Here is a 25,922-nt window from a genome sequence, read left to right on the forward strand (position 1 = left end):
CTGTAACTGGAGACTAGACTGGATAAAAAGATGTTCTCTTTATTACCAGAAAAACTGCCCTACCTTGTCCTCTCAACAAAACTTAAGGCTGAAACTTAAAACCAGCTGCCAGATTCTGACTACTAAAATGTCTTTCATCATCTTGCACTTAATAGAAATTTTATGGCTCAGTTTGAAACTCCCTGGTCAGCAGTCAAGGAACACAGAATATGTGAAGAATTCTACAGCTAAGGACAAGACAAAGCTTGTAGGTCAATGTTACCTCTCTTATTAGACTGACAGCTTTTTGAAAAAAATTGAGTAAGCTTTTGGACATGCAATGAATGCCTTCTTGGGGTATGAAATAAATAACAGAAGCAGCCTACTTAAAAACTATATAATAACAGAGAAAGCTGAGAACTGGGATAATTACACCACCTCTACAAGACCATTGAAGACACTCAATTTTACTATTTGAAAGTGAGACTACACAAGATAAAGCCAACAGCCAAGTTAAACGTGACATCTCTTTCCTAACAGATCACAGAGACATTGCTATCAGCCCTATGGTTAAAAGCACATTACTAAAAGCCAGCTCATGTCCCATGCTATGTGACTGTGCTATTCTGGTACTGTCTGTAAAACCACAGTATCAACTTTCTACCTGTTACACCAGAACAGACTCACACCAGCTACATTAATCTGCGTAAATCACATATAGGACTTCAAAGGAAAGAACTTGTACAAAGGATTGTACAACGAGTAACACTTGAAAGAAAAGCAGAAAGAACAGGCATTGCTATGCCCAAAATATCCACAATTATCCAACTCCTGGGCTTTGCCTCCAGCTAGAGATCTGAACAGAACTTTGGAAGAAAAATATGGAAGCAGACATCATGAATGACATAACAGGAACGGACCTGAAAACCATTTCATTTCTTGAGATCAGTGAGTCTTGCTGAAACTACAAGATCTGAGCCCATGCAAGAGAAAAGGGGAGAGAGCATGCTTCTGGTCTAAAGAGCCCCTTCACTCCCAAGGTCAGCAAGCATATGGGGCTGTTTGGAAGACACAGGGGCTCAGACTCGTGAGGACAGGGACAGCAGCAAGCAGTCATATTGGTGGGAATTTAATTGCAATCACCCAGAATTTCCAGCCCTGGAGGCAGGCTGCTTGAGCCTGAGGTGAAGCCCATCTTTTGTTTTGATTCCACTTGCCAGGAAGGAATGACTTTTTAGCAGCTTTAGTTATGAGGCAGGAAGCAACAAAAAACAGCAATAAAAATTGAAAACATGCATAAGGTGGCAATAGGAATCAATAGACAACATCACAAGTTAGTGGAAGGCCAATATGCAGGAGATATATATAGATATATAGGTATATAGACATATATGCATGTGTCTGTGCCAGTGCCTGTGCTAGCCATTCCCATAAGACTTAGCTTTATGCCAGAGCTTGGCTTACTGTTGATCATGATAATTCGAGACATCAGTGACTGGTATTCTTGGAGGACAATCGGTACCGCTGTTCACTAGGCACAATGTCTAAACACCATTCCATCCGTGAGGAATTACATGCCAAACTGAAGAAGGCGCGTACTTATAATTGCGGTATATTCTTCACATGCACCTTCAATTGATAGAGGTTTTATAACAGCTAATGGCACCTACTGGAAAGGCTCTGGGACCAGCTTGTTCTGAATAATGGTTAGTTGTGGGAGCAAGGATTTTCTGCTTATTCTCTTCAAATAACCCCCCAAAACGTTAGGATTAAAGAAGAGCAGGAAAAGCACAGAACTAGCACTACAAGCAAGGAAAGAGTGTCAGAAGTATATTTATGACTCTCCAAGCCACATTCAGGTTTTTATAACAGTCTTGATAATGATCTTACACTTACAGAGCATCTTTCATCCAGAAGGATTCATTTATGGGCTGTATGCATATCATGGGAATAACTGTCCTCCCTTCTGCCAGTTTACACAGTGAAATGATGTTTACACCTCCGGAGGAAAATGTTGTGCTATGTGAATCGCTACATCACAACCAAAATGGATTAGGACAGGCAGTGCCAAGTGCTGCAACAGTCAAATACAAAACATAGTAGGGAATTTGAAAGAAACAGAACATAAATAATCAAACCCACGTTCTGGTCAGGACACTGGGATTAAGAAAGAAACTTCTGAAATGTACCACAGCATTAGTCATCAAACTTTTGCTTTTAAATCTCCAGTGGACCTTTTGGCTCTCACTTAGATTCTCTCAATGTATACTAAAACAAGCTGGTCTCTAAAACATTAGCAACCAGCTAGTTGAGCCTCATAGACTGTTTCCAAAATTTTAAATACCTATGTTAAATATAATATATGGTGATTACTGGCTTTTTAATTGTACCCACTGTAAAACAAGAAGTATTTCAAGTCTAAGAACATGAACAAAAAGCATGTCTAGAATAACATTTATATTTTAAATGCATTAGGATAATTCTCACTAGATCCAACTTTAATTCAACTTGTCTCTGATTTAGTCCCATAATCTCTACTTACATAAGGTGGTTTTTTTCCCCATAACGGTGGAAAAAAAACAGGACTGCTCATGGAGGTAACAGAAGCAAACTCAGGACTCCTGCAACAGAAGAAAAATAACATGAAAATGGTATCGACTGCAACACTGTTATTAAGGCTGGGGCAAATTTGTATTTGTCAAGGTGCAGTGAGGCTTTGTGGGAATGGATACAGGCTGAGGCCAGGGCCCTGACAGTGCATGAGGCAGACACTGAACTCCTCATTTTGTCACCGGACAACTGACTTCATGGTAGAATAAGGAGGAGGCAAAAAGTCTAAATCCAGTCTGAGCTCCATCAACTCAGCTTCCAAGAGAGGAAAGTGTTCCACTGTCACTCAACAAGGGTGAAGCAAAGACACACAGAGCTTTTCTGGCCTTGGGTCCAAGCAACCCAGGGCAACAGCCTTCCAACCAACCTACCTGCCTACCTATAAAGGCCCTGCCCTCAGCTTAGAAGCTCAGGAGAAGAGGACAGAAAGAACTGTTCTCGCTATCATTTCAGCGCAACACTAGTCTACAGAACAATCCAGGTAAACATAACCATTGTTGGCTTTCTTTAAGAGCATGGGTCAAGAGACTGATGACTGAGGGAAAGGAAAGCATCATCCTGAGCCTTAACTGTTCTCCTGCCTTCATGCTTTCTTCTTTCTTCCATGGTTTCCCTAATTAAAAAAGGACTTTTGTGACATCATCTCACATCTCACGTCAGCTTAACAAGTCAGAGCAGGCAGTTCTCCTTTTGACACCAGCTTGCTCAGGTGATTTTTAGATGTTACTTTCCAAGATGTACTTTCCACCAATTAAACTTAATTCCAGGTTAACACAGATTTAGATTTTTTGCCCTATGGAATAGGAATACTACTGACTAGGGAAAAGTTTCCTAGTACAAAAGCAGGTATTTAAAATTTAATTGGAGATAAGGAGCCTTCCACCACCCCTAGGAACAGACCATGATATTGATGGCCCATGGACCTATTACAACAGCTAACAGGGGCAAGACCGAATACAGACCTAAGCTCTTGCAGGATGATGGCCAGTCTTTGACACAAGGTCATAAAACAAGGATCCATCCTTTATTAAATTTTAAATGTTAAATATGTTGCCTCATTTACCCAGTTGCTGTTGATCCACTTGCTTCACTCATGAAGGATTATTACTTGAAAAACACCTAAACTACAAATGCATCCAAGTATCAGTCATGCAGACAAAGCATGTATTACAAACAAGTAAATAACAAGCTTCTGGGAAGAAAACAAATCTTCAGTTCCTGGCAAGGAGGCAAACCACTGTTCCTAGCAACCAAGACTTCTGAACAACAATCTAAACTGATGAATCAGAATTTGTAATGACAGAAACAGAATTATACACAGCCTTCTACAAGGGTTTATAGGAGAAATTAAACATAACTACATTACCAGTAACATGACAAATGCAGCAAAGCTAGAAAACACATGATAAAAATAGTAACTAAAGCAAATGGTAACCATGAAGATGGTTTTATAATTTAAAAAATGAGTTTCATCCATTTGATTGCTCAAATTACCTTTTTTTTCCCCAGTAATATTGAGCTGAATTGGCTACTCAGAAATTTCAATACCATTAACTGCTAATGCTGAAATAGGGGTTTGTTTTTCACATCAGGCAAAGCATGATTGACAGCCATGCCAGAGTCTGTATAGATTTTAGCACAGGAGAGACTGTTTGTTTACTCTCTGTGACTTTCCTCACTGTGGCTGGGCAAAACCACAGGTGGCACTAAGAGGAATTCATTTAGCAGGCAGAATTTATTTCCTTTGTTATTTTCTTGGTAGAAAAAGAAGGAACAGAAAAGTAACCACCAGTGACTGAATTTTCTTGGGAAAATGTGTTTGTTCTTGCAACAAGAGCAGGAGTACAGGTTCTGCCTTAAACTAACAACTAAGGTGAGGGGGAAGATGTAGTAAGAGAAACGTAGGTTCATAGTATCAGATTAGTAGAACGGCATCCAGCTTCTTTAATTAACCAAAGACATAACAACATTCCCTGGTTGGAAAACAAAGCTAGAAAAATCTGAACAGGAAGATTTTTTTTTTTTTAAATTAATATATAACTGCTGGAATATTTTATTGAAATGTGTTGGTAGATCCCTCAGGATCCTTTATGCACAAAAGCTGATAGTCAAAAAGAAGCATCTCTAAGGAAAATAAATCTGAAAAACACGTTCTTCTAAAACACATATATATCTACAGCTCGTTGGACTAGCTTTGTGTTCTTTTAACTGGTCACGCCTGTTAACTTTGCATATTTTTTTCCTACTGTATTTAAGGAGATTAGTCCTCAGTGGGAGACAATTTGCTTCACTTCCCTGGGATTTCTGTATTCATCCTATGGTTTCTCTGACTGAACTGCCTTACAGGAATTACTGCTCGATGCACTTGTTCCAGTATGGCAGCTTGTACCAAGCTCTCTGCCAGCTGTCACTCAAAAGTAGTACAGAAACTCACTTACGTTCCTGCCTATGTAAACCAACAATCACAAGAATGACATTTTCTTGACAAAATTGTTACACCTTAAAAAACAGCAACTGAAAAATGTAGCAACATGAGCAACAAAGTTCTTCCTCAATTACAGGTTATTCCATTGACATCTACCTAGCACACAGCAAAATTCAGCTGAAATTTGAAATTTGCAGGAGTAGCTATGTCAAAATAACAGATTAACATAGAAAACTTATTTTTATCACCTCACAGGAAACCAAACTAGATTTTTCTTTCCCCAGAGTGAATGCCTCTTGCTATTTCTACTAAGACTATAAGAATACCATACAAAATGTCATGCAGTTTCAAGGACACTGTTTTCTTTTTGAAGAAGTAGGAGGTGGGAGATTACTGAAAAAGGCAAACAAGCAAGCTGTTTCATCAAGAATGGAAATAATGAAACCTGGTTTCCTATGGATTTATGCTATGGGTTGAGCTCTAAATGTTTTGTTTCCTGCTTAATAAGGATTCTGATCTTTTCTGGGATTTCCCTCAGACCACTGAAAGGGTCTTCCTCTTATACCCAGATGTGTTTCCAAAAAAAAAGTATCACAATTTATTAGATTTTTTTAACTTTTTCCTCTCTGCCAAACTGGCTGCAGTTGCTCAGAAGGTTCAACATAGTACACTGGTAGAAAGGACTACATTCTTTGAAGGTTGGTTGAACTCTGTTTAAATTCAATTTCACAAATATTCTCCAACTTCCATATAGACAGCACGTGATATAATTTATTTCTTCTGTCTCTATTTTCAGGAAATACTTGCAGGATTTTCTTTTGTTCTGGAGAACACAGCCACTGATGGAACATAAAGTATTTCTACTGTGTGAACCACACACAACAGCTCCACAGATGAACTACTGATGGAGGGAGCTTTCATCCAGAGAAGGCCCTGCATGTAGCTAATGGCTTACAGCTCTGGGAAGTTTAAGGTTAAAGACTGGCAGGCTGTAGATGCTCAGTGCTTATTCTCAGACACCTGCTGACACCATGATTACTCCACAAACAAAACAAACTCAAGTCAGAAATACCATCACTCAAAATCATTAGATGGCCAGTGGGATACAGCCAGGCCCACTATCTGTGAGCAGGAACATTCTCTGCAAGTGAGAACAAGGACAAATTAAGGAACTCTCTAAAATTAAATCTCTTTGAAAAACAAAGTGTACTTTCCTATGCTGATGTAAGCAAAATGCTGTACAAACTGGAGATAGCATGAATGGAAAAGACAGTTTCTGGTGTAGAACAAGAACAGGGTTTCAACCTAGCCATTCTCTCTCTGGTGAGTGGAAAAAAACAAACCCAAACCTAACACCAGATAAACCAAAGACTAAAACCACAGCACTGTGCTGTGCCTTCCTCCAGGCAGAACGCTGAAATGTAAACTACTGCTCAACTGAGGGTGCAGGTCAAAGATGGTAGATTACATTCTCATTCCTTCCAGCTTCTACTCTGGGGAATAACAACTATCATAAATGACCTCTTTTCTTAGCCACTGGTCTGGAAACTTGCAGTTAATTAATTTTAACCCATTCAATATAAAGTTCTAGGACTCTATCCAACTTGTTGGGGTTTTTTTTAGAGAACATTCAGCAATAAATGCAGGCTTCCCCAGGCTTAGCTGGCAGTTTGCAACAAAGATTGACAGCTCCTTCCAAGGTCTCCACATGTCACTCAGAATCACAACCTGCATTGGTACTCGAGGGGTCTTTTTTCCTGGCACAAAACTTTTGTAAATACTTCTTACATGGCCTTGCCCATCCATACAGTTCAATTCATCATAAATTGAATTTAACTGATCCTCACCTAGCAAAACCAGAGAACTTGGACAGGAAAATATTTTCAGCTGCCAAACTTTTAGGAATAAATGACAACTAAATAAGCTACCTATACTGGAAAAGGAAAATATATTTTTTTATCTCCTCATCCTAAAAGGACAAAAACCCATGTTATCTATTTTCTTTTAGAGTTACAGACATTGGTAGGGTATGTACTGTTTCTGCTTATTTCAGCTAACCATCTCCAGCCAAGAATGTAAAACTCCCATGATCAGGACAGCACATAGGGTGACTCCAAATACTACTGGTTATAGCATTATGGTGGTTTGACCCCGGCTGGAGGACAGATGCCACCAAAGCCACTCTATCACTCCCCTTTTCAGCTTGACAAGGGAGAAAATATACATTGAGAGGCTCAGGAGTCGAGATAAGGACAGGGAGAGATCATTCCGCAATCAGCGTCATGGGCAAAACAGACTCAGCACGGAACAAAGGAAAGAAAACTCTCTCTAATATATTACACTGCACTGCACACCCAGTGACACCAGAGTTGGGTAATGAGAAGTGCAACCAGATCTTAAAGCACCTCCCTCCACGCCTCCCTTCTGAGCAGACTTCATTTTAGTCATGATTTCTCTCTATTCTTCCTCCCCATTGTGGCACAGGGAGGGGCAGGGAATGGGGGAATGGGGGTTTCAGTCAGTTCCTCAGAAATTGTTTTCCTTCCCAGCCCAGTGAATGTGGGGGGGCACTCCTCACACCCTTCCTCTGCTGCACTGTGGGGTCCCACCCACTGCAGACAGTCCTCCACAAACTTCTCCAACATGAGTCCTTTTCCACAGGGCTTCAGCTCTCTGAAGTTTGCTCTCCGGGGCCTGCAGAGAGCTTCTAGCGGCTTCTTGCAGAAGCCACCCCTGCAGCCCCCTCTCCTCCACCAGACTCCAGCCTCACAAAACTACAACAAGCATACAGCTACAAAGAAGAAAACTTGCATGCCACAGCTCGTGCTTCTTGAACAACCTGCGTGTTCTACACCACCACTAGATTATAGGATAAATATATCAAAGGGAACAAACCTAAATAGTACATCTCTGAGGAAATACTCAGAAAACTTCCACTTCATGTATCAAACATGAAGTCTTCTTAACAGCAAAACTCTACAAGAGCACAACTGGCATATCCACTTCCTGGTTTTGGTGCATGTCGTGGTTTAAATGACTTCAACCAAGGCAGAGCATCCAGGAGAGAACATTTTATGGTACAAATTACAATGGAAATCAGAATGGAATGCTAGCTAATTTAAGCCCTGATGCTGCAACTGCTTTTCTAACAAAGACCAAGGTCTCAGCCAGAGTGAAATAACTGTCAGGCTCCTGTATCTGAAAACAGGATTAAATGGTTCATAAGACTGTGGTACCAGAAATCAAGGGCTCTGTCAAACAGTAGTGGTAGCTCTGAAATTCTCCACATGCACTTCTGAAAATCAAAAATTGATTTCTAAAACCTAGTAAAACTCTTATGTCAAACAAAACAACATTTTCTGGGTCTCTTTATGTGGCCTGCCTGGGCAACCAGCCCATAGACTGAAATAGCTTCATATTAAACCTACCTGTAAAATTAGTCACAGTAAGTTCTGTAAAGGAAGTTCAGGGCAAGGGTGAAGTAGCCAGTTATAAAGTGTTGTTCTCGTGGTAACAGTCTATTAAGTATGCAGTTCTTCTCTGTGGTTCCTTTTTTAAAGATGCCCAAACTACACCAGCAGGAAGCTGTAAGTTAACATCACAATTTCATTGCCCCTGGAAAAAAAAAAAATCCAACCCAAAGTACGTGAGTCTAAACAATGAAAATGCAATTTTCATTTTAGATGACACAGGAAGATGCCTTTGTTACCTCCCTACCCTCCTGCCCCCATGCAAGATGAATACCAGGCTTGTCAAGTTTTATTAATTATTTAAGCATGACACATGTCCCACCCTACTCACGTGAAATGAGGAATAGAAGTCATTACATTTTAGAGAAAGATAAATTAACTAAATGTGGCCATTGTTGAAAGTAGAGAATAGGCAAACAAGAATTCAGAGCCACGATCCCCTCTGAAAAGACTGCTGGCCAGATCCAGTGAAGTAGTTAGGCCAAAGCAAGGTACAGATGTTCTAAACTATGACACAAACAATCCCTGTTCTGCTTGTAGTTAACACTTTCAGTTTGCTTCTGATTATTCCCCAAATTTTACACGAAATGGAAGCGTATTGATCATACATAACGTAGTCAATGAATTGACCATATGTAAAATTCAGTGACTGTACAATGCTGTTGAGGACAGAAACTAGATCTTCCTTCCTCTACATGAACATCTTAACCATTCTCTGTCTGGCCTGATCAGCTTGAATCTGTGGCTGTGCCATGTCTCGGCCTGTGAATTTGGTTATAAGTATACCCTCCTGCCAAAGGGACAATATGGATTTCAGCTCCCTTGAGGCTGCAGTTGAAGAGGATACATGTTTGCTACTACCTGACTTAATGGTAGCCTGTTACATAAAGCAACAGTGCCTCACCTGCAATTGTAGAGCAGCTGAAAAGCGTTTCTAAATACCAGCTAAAGAGAAATATTCCTCTACTCCTGAAACACTGCACCAGTTCGGGAGTGTTTCTAAGCATCTTCCCTACATTTCCTATTAAGTGCAAACAATACTAGTTCTAATTGCCTGCATGAGACACCTTCCTTTCCCTTCCAACTGTCTTAGGATCCTAGGCATCAGCTCTGATTCTGCATGCCACCCAAGGGACCAATGCATAATTTACTAACCCCACCTCTTAACAGCTCTTTGTTGCAATTTCTCCTTTTGAAAACAGGGATAATTTCTACCTCAGAAGAGTACTGACCCATAACTGGAGACTGAAAGAGACTTCTGCTTTTCTCAGAAGCCTGAAGCACAGTGTATTCAGTACTCTTATTATGCAGTGAAATTGCTGATTGCATCCCTCACACTTTCAGATGATTCACTGTTCTATAGAGACCCTGCTTCTAGTTGACCTGAAAGTATTGTATATTTAAAGATGTAGAGTCTCTTAATAGAGAGTTGCTCTTCATACCAAGAATATTAAAAATATTCAAGGAAGAGTGGCCATATGTGATGTACACATCACATATAATTTAATTAAATTTATGGAAATACCTGTCTGTTGTGATGTACACTATACCTACTGATCTACACATTTCATCTGGCTGAAAAGGATACTCAATAGCTGTGTGAAAAGGCTGAATAACCCTTAAATCCTTGGGAAATTACTGAAAATGGAAGCCATCCAAATATGTGCTGAATCTGAAGAGAACCATTCTAGCTGAAGCAAGCAACAGGCAAGATGTCTCCCTCTCATAGCTCAATATTTCTGCATAACCATCTTGGTGCTTACAGCCAGGCAGGGATCCACACACCTCAGTAGCTGGGCATCACCTCACCCCAACTTTTGTTTGTGGACCACTGCCCAATCCCCAAAAATCCTTTTCCCTTCTCTCTTACAGCTCTTCATCACCCCAGACTAAACAAATAAGGAGGCCACATGCATAAGGCATGTTGAGATGCAGATGTCTGTCAGCGTCTTTGTTAAACCTGCCAAACATTTTCATTTGTCACCCAATTGTCTCAGATATGTAACAAACCCCTAGTTGCTTATTAACCCAGTTGTTACATTTGCTGTTTGCATGGAAGTATCAGACAACCCATTTGTCTTTTAATTGGCTGGCCTGCTGTATCCTGGAGCACACTGTTTACTGAAAACGGGTAAAAAGCTCCGGGGAGAGCTTTCTTAAACATATTCAGAAACTAAATAGGTCAAGCTGACTGGACAAATTAAATGACGACCTACATTTAGGAAATCAGTTGGGGTTTTTGCCTCCCCTAACCTTAAATAACGTCCATCTTCTGGGAAACACCACGACAGTGGCCCAGCCCCTGGCCGCCACAGCCCGGGAAGGGCCCGTCCCTCGGCATCACCCGCCCCAGCGACTCCCGCCCAGAGCCCGGCCCGGGCAGGCGGTGTCTGGAGCCTGGCTCTGGAGTCATCTTCGCCCGGGGGTTTCCAGGAGAGAGGCCAGGTTCCCCTCAGCAGGTACCAGGGCTGGCACGGCAACCTCCGCCTGGGCGCTGCTGCCGCCCGACATCCTCTCGGAGGCGGCAGATTAGAACGGCACGGCGGCCGCTGTGAGTTAAGGCCACGAGAAGAGCCATCTCGGAGGTGGGGGACACCTCACGGGACGCCGCTACGAGAAGAAGCGGCCGCAGAGCTCGCAGCCGCCTTACTGCTCCTGCCCACGAAACAGCGCGCCAGAGCCTGCGCCGCCTCGGGAAGAGAAGAAGGCGGCGGCGGGGAGGGGCCGCTGGGCAGGGGCGGAGCGAGGGGGCTGGCGCGACGCGGAGCGTAGGTGCGCGGCCTGCGGCCTCCCGCCATGTCCAGGCACGTTTTCCTCACGGGCCCCCCAGGTAACGGGGATAGGAGGAGCCTGGGGAGCGGGGCGAGGGGACGAGCTGCAGCCGCTGGGGCCTGGTTCGGCCTGACCTGGCTTGGCCTGGCCTAGGCTAGCCTAGTCTGGTCTAGTCAGCTGCCCTGTCTGGAGCTGGACGGACAGGGAAAGCATAGGGCCTGGATAAGGCTCCTGCTGGCGGGCCTCAGCACGGCCCAGGGTGTGAGGGAGCCCGGGAGTGCCTCCTTGCTGCAGCCGGGCCCAGAGTTGCCTGCACGATAACCCCGGCTGCGGGCGTTGAGGCCTGTGGCTGCTCCCCTCCCCGGTCAGGGCTGTGGCATTCATTAATTTGTTGTCAATGAAAGTCCATTTTGGTTTTGTCTGGTCACATGTTACGTATGTTTCCAGATGCTACAGCTTTGTTCCTGGCTTCTGCCCTGCAGTATAGTGTTCGGGGGGAGGAACCTGAGGGACAACCTGTCTGGCTTCAGTTAAGCTGCAGCCATTAATAACTTGTGAGCACTCATATTTTCTGTAACTCTGTAACTTAATTTTAGTGATTTAGCACTTCCAACCTAAGTAATGTTCAGTTACGGGTAGTAATTGGTATCCCAGATGGGCACACCTTGATTGAAGTGGTGGAGTGGTTTGTCATTGTAGGGGAATCTGATTGCAGTGTAGGCAGAGTGGTGTAGAGTATGAGGGTCAAACCATAACATCAATGAAAAATAAACCAGTTACTGTGATTGCAAAGCTTTCTTTTGTGGTTTGGGAGTAGAGCAGTGGGCTTGATTCTCCCTTTTGTGAACCTTTTGCAGGTACCTGCCTTGTCTGGAAATAATTTAAAATGCTACTGCTAGACTGAGATAGCAGAACCTTCCACCCACTTTGTTCTGTCTCTGTCTGCTAAGGGCAGCCCTTCAAGATACATAGAGGTTAGGCCTGCATAGGCCCTGTCTCTGTTCAGTTAACTGAAATTGAATGTGCTGTTCTGATTACTGTTTGATTTTAAAGGTATAAATTTAAGCTTTCTTATACTTAGTTTGAATCATTTTAGCTTTGTTCGGCCATTTATTGAATGAAGGTAACTGAATTAGAGATAGCAAATATACTCAGCCAAGTCAGTATAAATTCACTTAGAGCGACAAGGCCCTGGAAAGAAGGTAGATATTGATGGTGCCACATTTGTCATTTTATTATTGTTCAAATGCCAGGAGTCCCTTTGGCCTCCATTTTGAAAAGTTTGCTAGTTTTGACTAGGTACCCTTGAAGCCACAGAATATTTTGTCATGGATATTTTCTGTTAAAAAAGTAGTTTCTAAATCTGCTTAAAATATAAAGGAGGAATTTGTTTTGTGGGTGTTGAAACTGTTTCTGTTAGGATCTGTATTTCTTATCCCTAGGAATTTAAAGGCTTGTTCTGCAGGAAATTTTCTATCTTACGGGGGTTTTTTTGACAACAATGATTAAAATTGGAGTGATAACACTAAATTTTGTGAAAGGCAGTAAAGTTGAATTGAAAAGGAAATTGTCAAGGGATGTGCTTGTACAACTGTAAAGGAGAAGAAATAGCTCTTTTGTGGGAACTGATAGGATGTCTGGAACATGGCCAACATTAACATAGTAGAAAATATATCAGACTGTGCTAGAACACATCAGGTGGGGAGGGTTTCAGGCATCTGTCTTAGGGTAAGAAAATGGATTATTGGACCATAGGATAATTCATGTGAGAAGGAACTTCAGGAGGTGTAAAGGAGAGTCAGCTGTGAGGCCAGACCTGGTTGCTCAAGGCGTTACCTGGTCAGGTCTTGAAAACCTCAGAGGACATGAGAACCGTGCAGCCTGTCTGGGCAACCTGTTCGAGGGATCAATTGTCTTCACAGTAAAAATGCTTTTCCCTGTATCCAATGAAAACCTCTCTTGCTTCAGTTACTAGAAGAAGGGTGTTTCTGTTGCTGGAAATATGTTTTGCCATGTAGGACCTAATATCTCAGGGGCACTGATTGCTGCTGATTTCTAGGACATCAGTAGAAGTAGTATGTCCTTTGTGCCAGTTAGGCTCTGATAACAGCTGACAGTTTTGACCTTAAGATTTAACAAGGGGATGAACTCGAGTCTGTTCCTAAAAAGTAGCTAATAGCAATGGTAGAAGGGCAGAGTCATTAGTCAGTTTTCCAGCTAGCTTGGGTATAAGTAGTGTAATGGTACAGTTCTTGTGTATTTACCTGCCTGGGGGCAAGGTGGGTTGTGGCCAGCCCACTTACTACCTAAGCTAACAAGTTTAGTGGTAGCCTGGGACATTTTTACCATTCTGTTGTGACTTTGCTGTAGACATACTTCTTAAAGGCTACTAAAATGTGTTTATGTCAGTACAGCATGAACTTTCAAAAGGTGTTTCTGAATCACAGAGTCACAAGGTTGAAAAAGACCTTTGAAGATCATCAAGTCCAACCATTCCCATCCTATGCTAAACCATATCCCTAAGTACCTCATTAACCCTTTTTTTGAACACATCCAGGGATGGTCACTCAACCCCCTCCCTGGGCAGCCTGTTCCAGGCCCTGACAACTCTTTCAGTAATTTTTTTTTTTCTAATATCCAATCTAAACCTGCCCTGGCACAGCTTCATGCCATTTCCCCTTGTTCTATCTTCTGTCACCTGGCTGAAGAGACCATCACCCACCGCTCTACAACCTCCTTCAGGTAGCTGAAGGTGGTGATAAGGTCTCCCCTCAGCCTCCTCTTCTCCAAGCTAAACATCCCCAGCTCCCTCAGCCGTTCCTCATATCATTTGCCCTCTGGCCCCTTCACCAGCCTGGTTGCCCTTCTCTGCACTTGCTCGAGGACCTCAATGTCCTTCTCATGGTGGGGAGCCCAGAACTGCACACAGTACTCCAGCTGTGGCCTCAACAATGCTTTCCAACCATTTAAAAAAAATATTTGCAAACTTAAATAATAATCAGCGTTCCTGATGAACTGAATCATTACTGTGGCGTTTAAAAATGGACTTTTAGTGGAGAAGAAGGTTAATCCGGTGTGCTTGTTGTTTCCTCTTTGTTTTTAGGGGTCGGAAAGACTACTTTGATCCAGAAAGTCACTCAAGCTCTGAAATCCTCAGGTGTGCCCATTGATGGATTTTACACAGAGGAAGTTAGAGAAGGTGGCAGGAGAACAGGATTTGATGTTGTCACTTTGTCTGGAAAACGAGGACCTTTATCTAGAGTCAGGTACTGAGGTTTTAATAACTGTAAATGGCTTACTGTTTTATGCTCCTGCTCCAGTCTGTCGGCATCTTAAATGCTCCTCCAGAAGGTAATTTCCAGCACACACGGGGCTTTCACAGCCAGGTTCTTTATTCAGTTCCTGTGTCCTGGCTGGTACCTGTGTGGTGTGTGTAGGCAGTGTCTCTCTTGCACAGTGCAGTAATGAAAATGTGCTGGGGAAGGGTGTTCTCTCTTACTGCCTATTTGACACCAGGAAGGGTAGAGAAGCAGCACTGCGAGCATTTTATTTTAAGGCCAAGTCTTTTTGGGATACAGCAAGTAGCTTTTTGTGGGCAGGGAGGAACATATTTTTTTTTCACCAGCTAATTTACAGACATGAAAGTGGAAAATAAAAGGAAAATTGTGTGTAACATTGTTTCAAAGAGCCACTGACTGGCCCACAGAACCTGTATGTGAATTTGAAGATAAAGAGGGCTTGAGAGCCCTGCTAAGAGGCCTCTGAAAGGCCCTGCTGAGACTCACAGTCTCTCCTGATTCACTAGACTTATGTTTTCATGCTTCTGCAAAACTCAGTCTAGATCTAGGCGTGACATTAACACCTTATTCAGACACGGTTGATCTGACTAAATAATTTGCATAGTGCTAATAAGGATATTCACCTAGGATAGTGTGATGCAGCACATGCAAACTGAGCATTTTTCCAAGATTGTTTAAGGGTTTTGCAGCCTGTACTGAGATCTGGGCTACCCCTGTCTGTAGTGTCACATTACCAAAATCAAAGATCTGAACTGCAGACATGTATTTTGATTTCAGTGTAAATATATATCTGCTGGCTTTTAAATTCCATTGTCCTTCCCTACACTGCTGAAATTTGAGCTTATGTAGTGGCAAAGGTAGTGTATAGTATATTTATTATTTGAAAGTATGCTATCTGTGATATGGCTTAATGCATGGGTTACAGAGTTTAGTTTATTTTCTTAGAAGAATTAAGGGGATTTGACTTACTAAGATAACTTTTTCATGACTACATAAAACGACCATGGTGAAGTCTCTAAACTCATTATTTAGAAGGAACTGTGTATCTCTTTTTCAAATTCAGTTCAGATTCTTCTGCTTCAAGACGTGAATATCGAGTCGGACAGTATGTTGTAGACCTTGTTTCATTTGAGCAGCTGGTTCTACCTATGCTGAGAAACGTGAGTATTCTATGAAAGCTGCTGAAAAATGGTTGCTTTATGATGAATCAGTGTTATTGGAAGGCCCTTCTAGAGCACTAGTGTTAATAAATGGTGTGTGGTTTGGGAATCGCTGATTCTGATTGACTTTGGGATCAGGAGGCAAATCTTGATGGTTCTCTTGAGGTTATTGTGGTGTTGGAGAGATTGCAGTCCCCCCTCATTCCTGATCTGATGTCACCATGTGAGCAGGGTCTCCTTGGCTGAGCGGTAGCCGACAGGAGGTTGCTTCCTGTGCCACTCTCTTGCATATTGGGAAGCAAACCAAACGTGCAAGTGGCTTACCATGCAGTACTGAGTGGATTGAGTGGGTCCAAGAAAAAGGGTTTTGTTGCTCCTTTTGTACAGCCTTTTTTCCTCCTCTTGCCCCAATTCTCATCTTCTGCCAGTAGTAATTGTTTCTTGAATCCAGTGGTTATTTCATATTTGATTACCACTGCATAAGTACCTGCAGACTGGTAGGTTTTAACTGATAACAGCAGCCTGATAATTTGGGATTTAGCCTGCTGCACAAGGAGTGCTCTGACTGCGACAACACATTTCACACAGTCTTTTTTCCTGTCCTTCTCCTAACATTCTGTTACAGCCTTTTTCCTTCTTCTCCTCCCCTCTCATTCCAACTTGCCCCCTTCCAAAACTAAACAAGAGCACATCTGATTTTGGCAATAACATACCACAGTGTGTAGCAGCTGCTGAACTGTGCTACTAAAAAAGTCCTATTGTGATTTTTCTACACTGCCAAAGCTCAAAGGGCTGAGGAAGAACGGACTTCTTAATGAACATCGAAAGAACAGAAGACAGAGGTGCAAAGAGCAAAAATGAGATTGAGCATTTGATCCTTGTTTGCATCAACATTAAAGTCCAAAATTAGGGAAGCAAAAATGTTGAGAGCAAGGGAGAAAGGAAATGAGACAAATTTTATGTGTTTAATTTCACTGTAACTTGATTTACTGTGTTAGTAAATAGAGGGATAGTTTAATAAAATATATTTCGTTAAGCCAGTGCTGTGCTTGGAATCCTTTTACTGCTGCATTAATGTGAAGTCCAGGAGAGATCTTGCTAGAAGGGTGTTAGTAGTGTTGAATTGTTTAGGTTCTTATACAGCCTTCTGCAAGTACAAGAGTGAAGAGAAGAAGAAAAGGGGCCAGCAGGGTCGGGCAGCGCACACTTACTGTTCACAAGGGCATGTAGCACTATGACAGGGGGTAATGGTTTTAAACTAGAAAAGGGGAGATTTAGGTTGAATATTAGGAAAAAATTCTTCAATACGGGGGTTGTAGATCACTGGAACAGGTTGCCCAGAGATGTAGTGGAGGCCCCATCCCTGTTGATATTCAAGGTCAGGGTTGATGGGGTTCTGAGCAACCTGATCTAGTGAAGATGTCCCTGCTTACTGTAGGGTGTTGGACTAGATGGCCTTTAAAGCTCCCTTCCAACCTTATGCATTCTATGACTCTGTTCTCACTGGAAGCACAGTTAATCAGTTTTGTGGGACTTTGGTCATGCATATAGGCTGCACAAGATGGGAGAGGAGGAGCGTGAGGAAGATCATAGAACTGAAACTAGAAAAGACAAATGAGGGCAGGAGAGTTACAGGTATGGTCTGGTTTGACTGGAGAGTAGCATAGAGTGGGTATGTGACCATTAGTCTTGAGGACACCTTCAGCTCTTAAGGCTTGGACTCATTTGCTCCAGTGAGAACAGGAGTAGGTCCCACAGTGGACAATCTTTCTGATTCTGGAAACTTTACCAGGTAGGATTGAGGATTTTTTCCAAAGCAAAATGCTCTGCCTCTCCATGTGTGACCTAGTGACTAGTACTGTTTTTTTAGCTCACTGATCTGTGAAAGGATTTTAGATAAAACAACTATTCAGCAGGGATTTTGCTTGAAAAGATTTTAGGATGCATGTCACACAGATCTTTTGCTTTCCCAGAAGCAAATACTTTACCTGCACAAGGGAAAACATTTTGATTTTTTTATCCTTTGGGGGTTTTTAGGTTCTGTATAATATGGCTGATATTGGCATATATTCATGGATAGAGGTTTTGACTTGATTTCCTTCTCACTTCCATAAATAATGGAGTTCAGATCTCAGTTACTTTTACCAAGAGGGGGTGGGGAGTGCACTTGCCTTTCTGTTAATGGTTCCTCTCCTTTCTGAGTTGCCTCTCCCTCAGTGGCAGTCACCTGTGGGCTGGCCTGGACTTCCCTGCTGCTCACAACAATTTACAGCATAGTGCTGTTTGGCATAGTCACTTAATGAAAAGAGCAAACACCAAATGGGGTTAAATGTTAGTATGGAGCTTATCCTACGAACCAGGGGAATAGCTAGTACTATAGAATAAGCTATATCATGACAAAGAAATGGAAGGTGACTGTTCTGATGTGAGACAGGCTTGGAAACAGCTTGGTTGTTACCCAGCTAGCTTTGTAACAAGCTAGTTGTGAGAGAACTGCTAGTTTTGACCCTCCTTTGACCCAGCAACAAGAGGAGAAATTTCCAAATGTAGATTTAATTTAAATCTTTTTTTTTTTATGCTTGTGTTCTATTCTAAATGCTTAATTTGATGGGAAGAGTGAAGGTTTGAGAAATTGGTGTCCCTCAGATTGATTGAGAGCTGCCAGTAGGTAAAGTGCAGTTCTCGATTGCCAAATAGCTCATATGGGGCCATGGTGAGAATTCTGCTTTGAAGGAAGACTGGTATTATTGCTGTTTCCTATTGTAGTTGGTAATTATTCTGTACATACATTTTCATCTTTCCAAAATTCTCTGCTGAAATAGTAGGAATGGTAGACTTAAAATCTGAGCTAAAAAACCAGTACTAGTCACTAGGTCACACATAGTGAGGGAGAGCATTTTGCTTTGGAAAAAATCCTCAATCCTACCTGGTGAAGTTACCAGCAGCAGCGTTGACTCTTCTACTTCCCCCCCGCCCCCGCCCAGTATTACAGCTGCATTGATTCCTTTTGGAGGTCTGTCTTCTTTTAGCATAGAAATCATTTCTGCTGCTTGTTCTAAGTTGCATGTTGCTTACACACAGGTGAACCACGGCAGTGAAGCTGAGAAAAACATCTGTGTCATAGATGAGATTGGTAAGATGGAACTCTTCAGCCAGGCTTTTGTTCAAGCTGTTCGTCAGACGCTGGCTGGCTCGGGGACCCTGGTTCTTGGAACGATTCCAATACCTAAGGGAAAGCCACTGGATCTTGTTGAAGAAATAAGAAGTAGGAAAGATGTTAAAGTCTTCAGCGTGAGTAATATTTAATATCGTTAAAGAGCCTTCTGTTCTAGGTGGATGGTTGGTATTTGGCTCTGTCTAAAAACTAACTGTGACTACCAGTTGATAGCTGTGGGTAGTTCGTATGGAATAAGTTTTTTAGTTTCCATTTATTCTTAATGGGCAGGTGTTCACCTTATTAAAAAAAAAAAATCCCACTTGGCACTTACTGTAGCAGTCTCACACAGCTGGCTTTGCTTGCGAGCGGCTGTAGAAGTAACGCTACGGTTGTTTTAAAAGGTTTTCTTGCTGTAGTGTTATTGCTGTATAACTATTCATTATTCCTAAGAGCTAAAGCTTTAAAATTGCAGTCAGATTTTTAGGTATTTTTTTTTCCAGACTGACTTGCAGAAATATTACCAGTAAGAGTATTCAAGGAGAGAAAAGAAAAAAAGGCAGCAGTGTAGTTTGTAGAAATGTTTCTAGGAGACAGACACTTGTAAATGGAGTGTACTTTCTCTGGAGTCAGTGAACCAATTTTGGAATTTATGTCATTTTTACAGACATAATTTTTGGAATATTAGGGTCTCAAAGTGTATTAATGAGCAGTTACAGGGATGTTCTCAAATTCTAGCACACCAAAACACCAGAATCCACGTGTCGGGTTTCCCTAACACCTGTAAGTGTCCAGAATGCTTCACAAAAACAGTCTAAACGCAGCCCCCACATGTTTCATCTATTTTTCTGCTCAGTGCGTACTATCTGTAGTAGAGAGTAAAGCTGTATACCCAGAACTGGCCCGTGCATCTCTCTAAATTCAGTAAGTGGGACTTGGATATCCTGGCTCCGTAACATGGGCAGCATGCTGCAGAGCAGTACACTGCTGCAAGCCTGTTCTTTATCAGATGCACCTCAGAGTGAGATTGGTACTTTGTTTTCATCCAGGTGGATGAGGAAGGAAAAACTCTCTCAAACAGAGAGATTTTGTGATTAATCTTCCTATCTTCATACTGAATGATTTTATTTACTGCAGGGAAAGCAAAGCCTCCATCTTCTTTCTTCTTTTTCAAAGTGAGATTGATAAAACTGGAGTGCTCAGAAAGTTCCCCAGCTTGCTTTGATTTGGTGGTCCCATTGTCATCTTCAATTTCTGCTGTTCAAATTCAATGCCTGTTTAATTAAGTGCTAAAGCAATGCTAGAGCAGATTCCTTTCCTCACATAAGCATTTAACTCCATTCCTTTTGGAGATGAAACCTCAGGTTTCCAGTTTGCAAGCTGCTGTGTGTTAGCTGTCAGGCTGCTGACCAGGGGCACGTGTGAATGTGAATTCGAAGTGACTTGCTTTACCCTGGTGGGACCAGGCGAGAGGGAGTGGGGAACTCCTTCCTGAAGGGAGCAGCCATTCGCTGGCTTAGGCTGCGGTCACGGCAAGGCAGGAGTGTGCATTGTTTCCTCCCCGGGGAGGAAACAGTGCTAGGAAACAGCATTTAGCTTTTCAAGGAAGCTTCTGAGGCTTCTGCTGTCTCTTTTTTTATCAGGGGGTGTTCTGAGGGCACGCGCCACTCGGCCCTGGGTCGTTGTGTCTGTCAGTCTGCCCCTACATCTTTCTTCTAAGCACTGACTGCAGCCAGCAAAAGCCTTCCCATAAATTTCAACGGAGCAGTGGTTTTTCTAGCTAAAAAAAACACCCCATGAAAACCCCTTTACTGAAGAACTGAGCCGTCCTGGTTATGCTGCAGCGATTAGGATGTGCAGGATTCTTGGTTAAATAGAGCTCTGTGGTGAACCCCTTAGCCAGAAGCAGGGGTGTGAAACACGTGACAGACAGCAGTAGCTCCCAGGTGGCAGAGCCCTGCCATGCCAAAGTCTTGTGCAGGAGAGCATCTGTCTCACTCCAGTGACACACTCCATGCTCTTTCCCAGCTAGTTAAAACGTGTGCGTGAGCAAAACCAGAACCTGCCCGTGGGGAGTCAGAGGTGTTACGAGCTGAAGTAAATACTGGATCACCAGCTACGTTCTTCAAGGGCTGTGGCACAGGGAGAACTTGGAGTGCCCAAATAGCTCACGATCAGTAATTTCTTTCTAACTTTTATGGTGCCTGGAAGTATGCAGAAGTAGGTGGCTACCTTCCAAAAAAGTTCTGCCTGCTTTGTCACTTAATATGTAGGCTGTGTTCAAGGAACTCAGCAGAGTTTTTTCATCCTTCTCTTGGTGTCATGAGGACAGTTCTGATGTTTGACACTAAGTGTACAGAAACACTTGCTGGAGTTTTACTGTCCCTTCTATTGAAAGCATATTCAGGTGGTGTAAATGGGCCCAGATGCCCTAAAAGCAGTTGAGGATTTGGTCCCAACTGTGTAATTTGTTATGTTGAGAGCATTTAACAATAGGAGCTCTGAGATTTAACACATTTTGTTCCATTGTTGCCCCATGCCGTTTTACTGAGAACTAAACTTCCCAGTGAAGCTAGAGAGGCGATTTTTGCACTGCCTGGGTCTGTGCAGCTTTGCAGACAGTGTCATAAATAGGATCAGATTATCCTTAGTAGCTGGCACACGCTCACTTGCTCCTATTTTCCCATCTATTAATTTTGCTTCCATGAAACCCATTAGTGAAGATAGGCTGAGTATGCCTTTTAAGAAAGAAATAGTTAAATGGATCAGAAGAAGAAAAGGTTCTGTTTGAACAGACTGTTCAGGAAGGGGCTTCCTGGACAGTACTTTTAACTGTTATAGGAAGAAAGCTTTTGTCCTCTACTGTTGCCTGCTTGGAGCCTAGGTGGTGCTTTCCTTCAAATTACCCAAATGCTTAGTATAAGGAGCATCCACAGTTATTTTCAACTCCCAGTCTAAAAATCTACCCATCTGTTTGTCCATTCAGTGCAGTTACTGGGAGATTTGTTCTCTCTGGGAAAGCTCTCTGCACGGAATGTCTCCAGATCTTATGAGGAGACTTATATCTATCCAACAGCCTTTGTAAAACAGTTGTGAAAATTTCCCAATGCTTGGCGCTCTCTCTCTGCTGCTCTCACTGGACTTCTGGCATGTAGGTATGGAAAAGGGAGAGATAAAGTGTAGTATTGTTTTTGTTGGCTGTGAGACAGTGGGAAGAGCTATTAAATGTTCAGAAGGTCCTTTGAAAGTCAGGATATCGGGACACTTGCTGTGAGATTTAGAGTTTGGCTCATCTGTGCTCTGTGCCTTGTTTACCTTGGGGTCTCTCAATAGCCTTACTGAAGAGCCATTCCATTTTTTGTTGTCTTGCTCTCTGTTACTGTGTGGGCTTTTCTGTTTATCTTATAATAGGCTTGGAATGATACTCAGTAAAACAGCAACATTTTCAGGCAGATTTTCCCTTTCATTCCTTTTTTAATTTTTTTTTTTTAATGTCACTTTTTCATCTGTACTGTCTCTGCCATGTTGATCTGCTCCTTTGAATTCAGGTGGCATAGGTGAGACTCCTCTAGGCTGTACAGTGTTGGTTTCCAGCATTTGGGTGGGATGCCTGTGAATAGCAGGAGGCTCCTAGGGCCAAATTCTTCAGGTAGGCTTGACACCTATTTTAAAAAAAGAATGCTTCCTCTTGTTCAGTACTGACTGTGGTAGGGGGAGGGATACAGACCCTTGTGCTCCGATCTGAGGTGCAGCTGCAGGGAAAGCAGTGGAACCTGGCTGGTAGGCACTTCTGTGCCCTGCAGTGTGGTGTCTCTCCTGCCCTGTCCAACAGCCTTTCTCAAACCTTGTGAGAAACATGAACGCCCTTACTTTCTGTTGGCTCATCTGTCTCTGTCTGAGTTCTCCTGCCCTCTCTGCAGGGAGCTGAACAGTGGGGAAAATTTCTTAGGACTTTTTATAACGAGGCTTTTGCTGACACTTCTCAATTGCTTGTTAACCCTTTCACCTTAACCCTTACCCTGAAATTGCTTGTTAACTCTGTCACCACCCCAGCCATCTCCCCGGGTGTTGGTTGAGATATGTGTGGCACTGTCACTGTGGGTCACTGGGCTCTGTATCGGGATCCAGATACCAAGAAGGGACAATTTACACTCCTGACTAGCCCCTGCCAGTTTTGGTCTCTGTCCTTGCTGCGCTGACTAACAAGTGATAACATTTGCTTGGTGGTTTGCAGTGATTTGCAGGTGCTGTAACCTAGAGGGGCCCAGCAAGAGACAGGACGCTGAGCGATATAGATTTTCATATATACTGGTCTTAAAGCCCAGGGTTTCCATGGACTGGTCAAAGAAAGGCATACCCTGCTGTGCTGCAAACACCCCCCCAGCTTTCCCCAGTAGTCTTAATTCTTTTTCAAGGGGTTTCTGCCCTGCACTGCTTGGATTTCTCAGAATGCAGAGTTGCACTGCTAAGCCTGCTGTAATTTTTTTTATTGCAGATGTTTTTCACTAGGTCTGCCATGGTAATAAATAGAAGCCTTCCAAGTACTGAAGGTGTAAGAATTCCACTCTCTAGTAGGGAAATTATATTTGGTAATTGAAAGGATTTCTAGAACTAACAGAAGTACGTGCTGGTTATTCGAGTGATTCTTGTTAGTTATTCAGGCCCTGAATGATACTGCAGAAAACCACAGGTAATTAAATCAAAAATATCTCTGGATATTCAATTACATGTGCAGGCTTGTGGGTTTAGCTTATTGTGTTCTCGGTAGCAGAAGGTGGCAGGTGCTTGACACTCAACATTCCTCCACTGAGAAAGAAATGCATTTGAATTTCTGCTTTGTTTGTTCTTGAAGTAAGCACTGATACAGAGGTTATTCATCAAATTACATCAGTTTTAATTTCTCTTTCTCTAGGTTAGTAAGGAAAACAGAAACAGCATTTTGCAAGACATCTTGGCAGCTGTGGAATCCTGCAGAAAATGAAGACCTTGGCTGTAAACACCAAAGCTTTTATTTTTACAAAACATTACAACGTTTTGCGGATGTTTTTGAGTCTGTCCTTCCTGCTTTAGACCCTGGAGGCTTTACTGGAGCCTTCGGGGTAAGCAAGGTAAAGCTGGTATTTTGGGTTTATTTCCAAGTTTCAGGTGGCAATCCTGCCTTGCACCCACTTAAAAAAAAAACCTACATCTAGAAATCTTCAAGTCCATGAAGTTCAGTCAAATCTTGACTGGTGTTTTTGTTGGGATTTGGCCCCAGCTGGCAACTGAGCACTGTGTGGCCGCTTGCTCACTCCTTCCCCCGCAGCGGGACAGGGAGGAGAATCAGAAGAGGAAGGTAAGACTTGTGGGTTGGGATGAGGCCAATTTAATGGGACAGCAAAGGGAGAGGAGAACAACAGCAGCACTAATAGAAGAATGTAATACAAAGTGGGTGAGAGACAATGCAGATTGCTCACTACCTGGAACCTGCTGCCCTGCCATCTCCAAGCAGCGATCCCTCCTCTCCAGCCAACTCCCCTCTATGCTGAGGATGACGACATATCCCAGCCAAAACCAGGACAGTTTTTCATGCAGAGTTTACTAAGTCAGGATCAATTTAATTCTGTGTCTGTCTATCCCGAGTTTTGCAACCTGTTGTGTTTGGTGATTCTTTGTTTTGGGTTTTGTTCTGTATTTTTCTGTATATGCATAATGTTCAGTGGTGAAAGAAGTGTTTGAGAGTATTAGGCCATGTGTTTCCCTATGGGGTGTGCAAATGTGCTCAGGGAAGGTGCTGCCATGTGATCAGTTTTGGATGTTGTGAAAATAGAATTCCCTCCCAGGTGCACACTCGTTTGTTGTACGATTTATAGTCACCTCCAGCTGTAAAAAGTTGTTAGGAATTCAGCTGCTTCTTAACTTTTCTCTGTTCAGTTCAGCAACCACTGAAATAATGAACAAACTGTTTAAAGACATTTCCATGCATCATTTCTGGTGTTCATTTCTGTGAAACTGATGGTCGAAGTTGTCAGGGGCTGGATGGGGACAGACATTTTTACTGGTGCCCTGGAAACAGCTGGGAACTTGGAGGGAATGTCCTTTCTCTTTCCTGTGTTCAGGAGGAGGGTCCGATACAAGCGTTGCCCCTCTGCAGGTGGGTAGGAGGCACCATGGCCCTGCTCCCTGACTGCCCCCTTACACTACCCTTCTGCCCAACCCGGGCAGCTCCTGGCTGCTTTCTGCAAAACAAGGCTGTACCCCAAAGGTATCACTAATGCCTTAGGTACTTCAGGCATCTTGCTCAAAGACCCCTTGTTAGAGGTGAAGGACTTGGGGCCGAAGTAAACTTTCAGGGCTCTGTGCCATCAACTTTTGAACAGAAACCTCTCTGCCCTTAAGTGTGGTGTGTCCTGTTGTTTCATTGTTAAGTCTGTCAGGCTGTAAAACATGCTGCAAAAGAATTAGTCTTTCTGTGATTAAATAACTACCCAAAGCCTAGCAGGGTTTTGGTGGGACTGCAATTGAGTCTTAAAGGACTTTACAGGAATTGTAATAGGCTTGGAGACCTTTGGACCTGTAGTGCTTCTAAGCCATTGTCTCCTGGTGCAAGGCTGAGCTTTTGTTGTGAGGATAGTTAGTCACTGGAAACACTTCCAAGGTGGAAGGGGATTTCCCCTTCACTGGGAAACTGGGAGTGAAGTACCAGCAATTTTATGTCAAAGGGTGCTTGTGCTGCCATCATGAGTGGCTCTTGCCTTCTGCTATCTCTCAGGATCCGTGAGAGCCTTTAACTTGTTCTTTTTGTAAGCAGGTCTTCCCTGAGCTAGAGTGCTTTTTGAGAGGAACAGACATTTTGTGGTCTGTGTTCAGCAGGAGATCCTAGAGGACCCTAACAGTCAGGTCTGGCCTATAAGTCCCAGACAGTCCTGAAGAGACAACTCACCTGCTCCGAATACCCCTCGAGTGAGTGGGGAAGTCGTGTCCAACTGAGCTGAGTTTTTGTGATGCTCTGCGTTTACCTCAGAGGTAAAAATCTATTGTCTGGTTTTGCTCTAGTAAAATATTTGGAAGGCC

The 25,922-nt window shown here is 42.8% G+C and overlaps 1 protein-coding gene across 1 annotated transcript; it reads left to right on the forward strand.

The window, feature by feature from the left end:
* The first annotated feature begins 11,226 nt into the window (after positions 1-11,226).
* Positions 11,227-24,836, forward strand: NTPCR (nucleoside-triphosphatase, cancer-related). The gene is made up of 5 exons (XM_084261776.1): positions 11,227-11,314; positions 14,360-14,522; positions 15,619-15,715; positions 18,797-19,006; positions 23,782-24,836. The coding sequence occupies exons 1-5, from the start codon at positions 11,281-11,283 to the stop codon at positions 23,848-23,850; spliced, it is 573 nt and encodes a 190-aa protein (XP_084117902.1). The 5' UTR covers positions 11,227-11,280; the 3' UTR covers positions 23,851-24,836.
* Positions 24,837-25,922: the final 1,086 nt, after the last annotated feature.

This window comes from Gallinula chloropus (assembly GCF_964237585.1).
Source record: "Gallinula chloropus genome assembly, chromosome: 3".
Taxonomy (NCBI): domain Eukaryota; kingdom Metazoa; phylum Chordata; class Aves; order Gruiformes; family Rallidae; genus Gallinula; species Gallinula chloropus.

Bases quoted from the DNA above. Each gene is read 5' to 3' on its own strand.
- NTPCR (XM_084261776.1), top strand. From the start codon at position 11,281: ATGTCCAGGCACGTTTTCCTCACGGGCCCCCCAG. The intron at 11,315-14,359 runs GTAACGGGGATA...CTTTGTTTTTAG, and splicing joins TTTCCTCACGGGCCCCCCAG to GGGTCGGAAAGACTACTTTG. The intron at 15,716-18,796 runs GTGAGTATTCTA...GCTTACACACAG, and splicing joins TTCTACCTATGCTGAGAAAC to GTGAACCACGGCAGTGAAGC.